General features: G+C 35.2%; 1 protein-coding gene across 1 annotated transcript; it reads right to left on the reverse strand.

Moving 5' to 3' along the window:
- Positions 1-476: 476 nt before the first annotated feature.
- Positions 477-4,989, reverse strand: LOC120119390 (cyclin-T1-5-like). Its single transcript, XM_039139194.1, has 6 exons — positions 4,694-4,989; positions 3,031-3,112; positions 2,580-2,714; positions 1,916-2,091; positions 1,683-1,834; positions 477-1,431 (listed from the first exon to the last, which is right to left on the reverse strand). The coding sequence occupies exons 1-6, from the start codon at positions 4,918-4,920 to the stop codon at positions 536-538; spliced, it is 1,668 nt and encodes a 555-aa protein (XP_038995125.1). The 5' UTR covers positions 4,921-4,989; the 3' UTR covers positions 477-535.
- Between the last annotated feature and the right edge of the window lie 3,132 nt (positions 4,990-8,121).

Consider the following 8,121-nt stretch of genomic DNA (forward strand, 5'->3'; position numbering starts at 1 on the left):
ATCTTTAGGTTTAATATTTTTATTTTTGTATGAATTTTAACGACTATTATCTATAATTTTCTCTTTATGTTTAAGTACGTTGTAATGAAACCCAATTGCCATTGTTAAAAGAAATAGAGCAAGAAAACCAAGTGCAGATAAAGAGTTCCATTGAGAAATAAAACTCCAAGCTTGAAAATGCATCAGCATTCTTATCGTATCACCAACGAAATGTGTTTTTTTTTTCCAGGAATTGTCTAACCTTAAAATCAATTTTTTTTATATCTGAACTAAATAAATAAACTGCCTCTTTACTTTCAAGTTGCATCCTCGGTTTAGAACATCATATTACAGCCAAGACAAGCGGCCATTGCAGACAATCATCAATGTCAAAACTAAGATTTCAAAAAACATTGCTGCCAATGTTCGAGTCTCTCACCATTTATGGAATCATTTTGACATTTATTGCACGACGCAAGCACACTTCGGAAGAATACCTGCCTCACGAACCATGCCTCCTATGCTCTTTCTCCGCATAATTGCTCTGGCCCGTTATTTACCCATCTTCGATACCATCGTGATTGTAGCTTGGCGTGTATTTGTGACGCTTCTTCCCTTCTGGCTGCCTGCCCGATGGACTTCCACCTTTTCTTTTCCAGTCATTCACCATGGGAGAAGCATCATCCGCCTCTGTCTCGATCCCCTTAGATGACTGCCCCTTCGTAACATGGTGGTACCCTTTTCTCATTTCCCCATTATCTTGATTCTCATTCCTGGACCAGCTTTGTTGACGTTCTCGCTTGATTTTCTCGTCTTCCGCCACCAATTCAATCCCATCTTCTAGCTCCCTCTCGATAAGATCATCCTCATCCATTACATCATATTTCTTTGTTGTTTCCCCACGAGACTTCCTCCTTTTCTCAAGTGCAGCTTTCAGCTTGTCTTTGTTGATTTTAATAGCTTCTTTGGGGGACTGCCCAACGGGTCCTTCTCGAATATCCATGTTTTGCCTGACCACACTGCTAGCCTTACCATCATCCCACTCACCAGTTACTGCAATTTCATTTCTTCCACTTCTTTCCATATCTTCCCCACCAGTTCGCTCCATTCCAGACCTCGATTTATTCAGAACTTCCCTTGTGTTATCCTTGTGGGGAAACTGCTCATGATGTTGGCTATCCTTGTTCTCCATACTGTGATCCGTAATGACACTACCCATCTCCCGGCTCCCATTATCGTTACTCTGATTTTGAGTGCTCCTTGATGGTATTCCATGGTTGTCAGCAGATGAGTAGTCAGCTGTCGACCATGACTGTTTTTCCTCACTTCCAGAAGGATGTTTTGCCGGAGCCCCATGAGATGTACCACCACCAGCACTTCCTTCTACTTCACTACCCTGAGAAGGGGTTACTCTGTTTTGCTCGTAAAGTTCCAGCATTTGATTGCTAACCTCTGCAAGATAAACCACAGTCGGTAAGTGGAAAAAGAAAGAAAGACAGATTTGCCAAGCATGATTGCAATCCACACAACATGTCAATAAGTAGTCTGACTACCGAAACCAAAATAATTATATGGAACAGATGGCCATAATCATGTATTAAACGTGTCATATTCAAGCAACACCAGTTCTATTGGGACCCTCTAATAAATCTCCAATTATATTCACAATATCTTTTTTACAAAGTTATGGAGAGGACACCAACCCTCTAATTGGCGAGGGGTGACATCAAATTCTTGCCACCAAACCTTCTCACCATCTGATGGAAGCTTCACTTTGAGAAACTTGGCAGCAAGGAAAATGGCACCCGCCGCAATATGATGGGGCTTAAATTGCAGGCAGAGCGACGTCCTCAGCCTGCAAGCCGCTTTGCAGTGTGTCAAAAGAGAACACAAGAGATCGTTTTAAACACTTTGAAGGAACACCACTCAAACATACCCATCGTTAACAAAATTCCACGCAACTTGAGCAAGGGCATTCTGTGCAACCTTGAATTTCTTTATAGCTTCCACAAGAGGTTTATACGGGTGATGAACATTGAGGTCAAAAGCCAACGTGGCAAGTACAACCCTCTCTCCAGTTAAAATTAGCTCCTTTTGTTGCTCATACACTTCCTGCAAGATATATCAAAGTTTATGAGCAACTCAAATAACCACTACTGTGCAAGCAAAAAAAAAAATTAAAGAAAGAAGAATAAATAAAAACAAAATAGCCAAGGTAATAAGAATTCTGACAATATTTAAAGAAAAAGTGAGGCAGGCAGCAAGATCTGTTGTTACCAAGGACACAACTATTGGAGAATAAAATTGGATTCTAAGCAATAATTTTCAAGTAATAAATTTAGACAGAAGGAAAGAGAACATAGCACAATACTGGCAAGTTATATGCCAGAAGACTCAGAAAACAAGTGAAGATGATAACTAAATAAACACGAGAGCAAAGAAAATTAGAAAGATAATACAAATGGACCGGCAAGTGCGAGTAAGTTGGGGAACAATCTCACAAATCGGAGAAAGAAACATAATAGGGAGGACAAGTGGGAACTCAAGCATAAAAAACAAGCGATGCAAATAAAATAATGAAAGCACAACTCAAAGAATACCTTCTGTTTGATTTTCTGGGCTGCAGCCGGATCTTTTTTGTTTATTATCTCATAGGAAACAAGAATAACATCCTTTAATGGACGAGGTGTCTCTTCAACCTTCCCAGCAAGGAACATACACACAGTAGCAATAATCTGTCAAGCAAGGAAATGAAGTTGAGCACAAAATGAGCATAAGAATGTTCCAAATCAATGCTGCCAAAACTTTCCATCAGAAATAAATGATAGGTAAAGTTGACGAAAACAATGATTTTTACAGCCTCTATTATAAAACTTTTCAACCCTTAACCATTCCATTATGCAGATCAACCTTATATCATCCAAAGAAATGCTAACTGAATTTCATAATGAAATGGGATCAAAATACAAAGATTGCTTAGATTGCAGTAGGGAGATATTTAGCTTATATGAAGTTTTAACAAGATTCACCAGACAGAGAATAATAACTCACTCTTCTATCATTCTTCGCATGTGATTGTCGAATGAAGAATCGATGACAAAAGATAATTGATGTGGCTATTGTTACCTGGGGCCTGTATCAAGTAATAAATTCAGTCAAATTCATTCAGTCATAACCGGCAAAAATTGACATGCTTATAAATTCACTCAATGTCACAAGAGCAGATCTATGTGTGATAAGAAAAAATAGAATGTTTAATCAACTCCACTCAAACATTGATGATGATGATTATAGATCGGACCTAGTCACAACAAAAAAAAACCACTGCTGGACCAATAACTATTGATTGTTCGTGTAGAATACTTTTGCAGAAATATAATGCCAGACCAGTGAAAGCATGACAAATATTCATGCATAAAACACATACAACATACTAAAATTTATTAGCAAAGGCTTTAGCTGAGTCACGAATGAGCATAGCAGAAATTCAATCATAGAATGACTGACAGACAACACACGTTAATGATCACCGATGTGCACACGCCAGAAAATCTCCTGCATCAGTCTGATTGCAAACTATCTATCAAGATTCTTTCACTATAGCAGGCCATAGATAACCAAGGATATAGTACCAAGCGGCATCCTATCTAGACCAAAAAATGTTGCAAAAATGATCGGTAGTAGCAGCGCTGACAGGGAAAAGAAAGATCTATTATATTTTTAAAAGCAGAATGATAACAATTAGACCATTTCTCTGTTATGAAATTAAGATAAAGTGATTTCAAGTTCTACTTACCATGCACATTTATTCATTGAAACAATTAGGGAGATGCAATAAATAATATCACAATGTTTGAACACACTGAGATATAACAATGCTAAAGACACAAATTTAAGAACTTTCTACCTAAAATAAACATTAGAAGTCACTTCCATTTTTCAAACTGTTGGAGAGAATTGAATATATGAAGCGATCACAGATGGCTCAATATTTTAAAATGTATGCATTCAATTCTTTCACTATAACAGGTCACAGAGATTGAAGGACAACTAACAAAGAGGCATCCTATCCAAACCAGGAAATATTGCTTAAAGTGATCACTCATAGCAGCTATGAGTACTATTGACACAACAATGAAAAATATATTTTCAAAGGCATACTACTAACATTCAGACCATTTATTTCTCTTATAAAATTATGATCAAGTAATTTCAAGTTCTGCATTTCCATGCAGATACCAGCACTGAAACAATGAGGGAGTTACAATAAATCACTCTTAGCGTCTGAACATTAAAATATAACCATGCCAAGTACACAATTTCAGGAATTTCCTACTTCAAATGAACAATAAAAATTACTTCTAATTTCATGTCCTAAACGTTACTGTGACATTGTATACATAAACTGATAACACAATTTATGAACTTGCTACCTAAAATAAACATTAGAAGTTACTTCCAATTTTCATGCTATAAATTTTATTGTGAAATTGAAGACATAAATTGATCATAGATGGGACAGACATGCATGCACGCACGCGCACACACAAACCAAACACAAATTGCGTTTAACTTTCTATTTCCATTACAGTGATGCTTCATGATCAGAATGACTACTAACAAAACCCAATACTCAAGTTCAACAGGACAAATCAGCAAAATTACATAAACTGACCAGAAAAACATTGCATCCCCATGTAAACCATGAACTTACACTTTCAGCCTCACACCCAAATCTTGCAAGAATGTACAGTATGACTTGCGTAAGTATGTCTCTTTCTTCAAGTCAATACCATCCCTTCTTGATGGGGAGCTTTCTTCAATTTCTTTTCTTGAAAAATACCACCGACCTACTTCCTTTTGCTTTTCTTGAGAACTTCTAGAAGGCCCACTATCAGAGGTTGAATGATGTGAGGAATCCCCAGGTAACATTCCTGTCATATTGTATATATCTCCCAGCTCTAACAAAAAAGATAAGCTCCTATAAGAGGAGCAAGACTTTATTTCATATCAGCCTTAGGACTATTCTGATCAAAGATATAAAGGTAAACACGAATGTAAGAGATAATTTTAAAAGCAAAACGGATTACAGTTTAATAAGAAAAATGAAAACAATAAACAAATGACCAATTATGTAACATGTTCAACTACAGAACTTGTACCAAAAGGAAAAAAACTGCAGCAAATCTGCAATGGCATGAACAATAGAATGTTCATCATTGCCTAATGGAATATCTCATTTTAGACTTCTATTATAGTGAGCTGTCCTGTACGGCTGTACTATAAACTAAATCTCCCACGCAAGTTCTGTAACGTTGAAAGCCTAATGGTTTTGACATCAAAACATGATATAGCAGAATCTTATATGACTCCATATTTCTAATCAAATTCTTCTTTAGCACATCCCAACCTTCTCAATGAGATTTTTTACCCAAAAAAAAATCCTAAATATTGAACACTTGGGTTGCAGAATGAAGCTAACTAAAAATGCAAATACTACAACTCCATGATCCTTAAATATTTCATTTGATACGCTTGAAAAGGGAAACAAAAATATTAAATGCTAGCAACAATAAAGAGAACACCATGCATAGTGAAACTTGTTAAGACATATACCCCAATAGCTCATAATAGCATAAGCACAATTTGGAAAGAATAATCAATTTTTTATAAGTACAAAGACTAGAAACCTAAAACAATCCATAACCCAACAAAAAAAATATATATTAAAGCCACTAAAACTACTGCTATGAACTTCTGAAAATAACAAAAGGGAAAATATTACCATCAACAAGAAAAGAAAGTACATACAATATTACATATGAATTTCTAACGAATAAAGGCTCATAAAAAAGAAAACATAATCGTATAAATATAAAATACAGAGAAAATGTCCAAAATTGAAAGAAAGAAAAAAGTAATTTTAATCGCGAAGCAAAGGGAAAATTAGTAACTGATATTAAGGCATGTTATTTATCCTTTAACAGCAACGACAGAGCTGGTGGGGGAGCAAAAAAGAAAGTGGAAAGGGAAAAACCTATGTCAGGACGAACCCACTCTTAGGAGAAGCAAATTGGAGGATTGAGATTTCAGAATCATAAAATTCGGATAAAGAACGGCTGGAACTTAAAATTATTCGAAAATTGGATCCGAAAGGCCTTTATCTATCGATTGAACTAAAAAATCCACCTATAAATTTCGTTTCTTTTAAAGAATACTATAAAATCTAATAAATTTAATATATAAGGAAAATAAAAGAAGAAAACCTGGAGGCGGAGGTCGAAGCTGCCCTTCGCTGCTCTCTCAGTGCTTTCTTTATCCTTTGTCTTTGTTTTTCCTTCCGCTTTTATATTTCTGCTTAAGAGCAACTACGCAATAGATTTTGAGGTTTATAAGTTGATATTTTGAAGGCATAATGCAAACAAATATTTGTATATAAATGATTTGGGTTTGTTTAGGATTAATGGATTTGGCTAAATGATTTGGTTTATGCCTTTGTATCTAATCATTTGTTAAATATTTGGGCTTTTTAATTTGTGGGTTGTTAATAGCAATACAAATTGATGTGAAAATCTATTATGGTTATTTTTTTTTGAATTGGGTTTTATTTGGGTTTTGCACGAAAGGGTATATATTTGGGTTTGTGCATCTATTATTTGAGTTTACAGTAATGAATTGAAGGTGAAAATCATAATTTTGATGCATATATCATCGGTGGGGATTGCATTTTATAGGGTATATAAGTGGTGGGGACTATATGTTTGGATTTTTTATTGGGAAAGTGGTCCCTCCATGTTCATGCATCCATTGTTTGTTTTTTTATTGCGAAATGCAAGGCAAGCCAACTATCTTTCTTGGGTTCGGTTTTTTCAGATGATGATGATTTTTTGGTTTTTGTTTGATTCAGTGTTGTTTCATAGTTTTATGATAGATTAGTTCCTTATACGATTAGTTTTAGATACTAGTGTTTTTTGGTATTTAAATATATAGATTCTCGTTCGAGCTTGTTTGCTTAATAGTTTTGGAGAATTGAAGACCCGAAATATGTATTTTGATTGTCATTTTTTTGCATTGTGGTCTGCTGAGGAATGCTTCGACTTGAACAGACAATTCTCGATTAAGTTCTTGATCTGGATAGTTCAGTGTCAACTCTTGATTTAACTCAATATAAATTAGGTATGACCTTTCTCAACTTTAATTTTTTAATAATTACACTCTTAAACGGTTTAGTGAATCCTTAGTTTTCCCCTTTATCTTTTCATTCCATGCACTTGAAATTCCTGTGGATATGCAGCGTTTGGTAAGAAATATACAAGTTTTGTTTGCAATATTTATAGCTACTTTTGACTCGTAAATGTTGAATAATGTTATTCTGATATAAAGACTTCCTTCTTTTTGGCCACTGTTTGCACATTCGTAAGTTTTTGGGACACTAAATGTGCTGTTATGTTTGGAAAATGCATTTGATTAAAATATTTTATCGAGCATTTGTATGTCCTTGTTAGCATATTGGCTTTTTGTGATGGATGAAGTGATTTTATTTCTTTTCCTGAAATAAAAAATGGTGAAAGCTTAACTACCTTTTAAAGTATCTCTTCCTTTTTCCCTGCACAGATTTTAGCCACTAATCTTATTGAGCAACTACCAATTAATCTTGGGAAGCTTCAGTCTCTGAAAGTTATGATACCTGATAGGAATCAAATTACTACCACGCCAGATGAATGTAATACCCTTTCCTAGATAAGTAAGAAAGATCTAATATATACCCATTTCTTTACCTCACGACAATGTTTGCAAACTTCATGGTTTAATTAAACTGAAGATTTAACATGGGTTAAATAATCTTTTGTTTCATTATGTAACCAAATAGCATGTTTGGCCTGATGACAAGGGCAATCCCCTTTCACAGCTTTGCCTTGGGTTTGAATCTCTTTTTATGCAAATAACAACCTTTAACTTATTTTTGTCAACACGCACCTTGGTGCAAAATTCTAATTGAAATTAATTTTTTAAACAAAAAAATTGCTGACGTGTTAATTCCACGTCAGCATATATTAGTGACGTGGACACGCCACGTCATCATTGTTGTCCACCTGTGTTTGCTTAGTCAGCTGGAGCCATTGACCGTCAGTTGTCCAACGA

This window comes from Hibiscus syriacus, unplaced genomic scaffold, assembly GCF_006381635.1.
Source record: "Hibiscus syriacus cultivar Baekdansim isolate YM2019G1 unplaced genomic scaffold, ASM638163v2 tig00110332_pilon, whole genome shotgun sequence".
NCBI classification, from domain to species: Eukaryota; Viridiplantae; Streptophyta; class Magnoliopsida; order Malvales; family Malvaceae; genus Hibiscus; species Hibiscus syriacus.

Excerpts from the sequence above, each read along its gene's own strand:
- LOC120119390 (XM_039139194.1), bottom strand. The coding sequence starts at position 4,920 with ATGACAGGAATGTTACCTGGGGATTCCTCACATCATTCAACCTCTGAT. Across the intron at positions 3,113-4,693 it reads TTGGGTGTGAGGCTGAAAGT|GCCCCAGGTAACAATAGCCA; the intron begins GTAAGTTCATGG and ends TACTTGATACAG. Across the intron at positions 2,092-2,579 it reads CCCAGAAAATCAAACAGAAG|GAAGTGTATGAGCAACAAAA; the intron begins GTATTCTTTGAG and ends TATATCTTGCAG.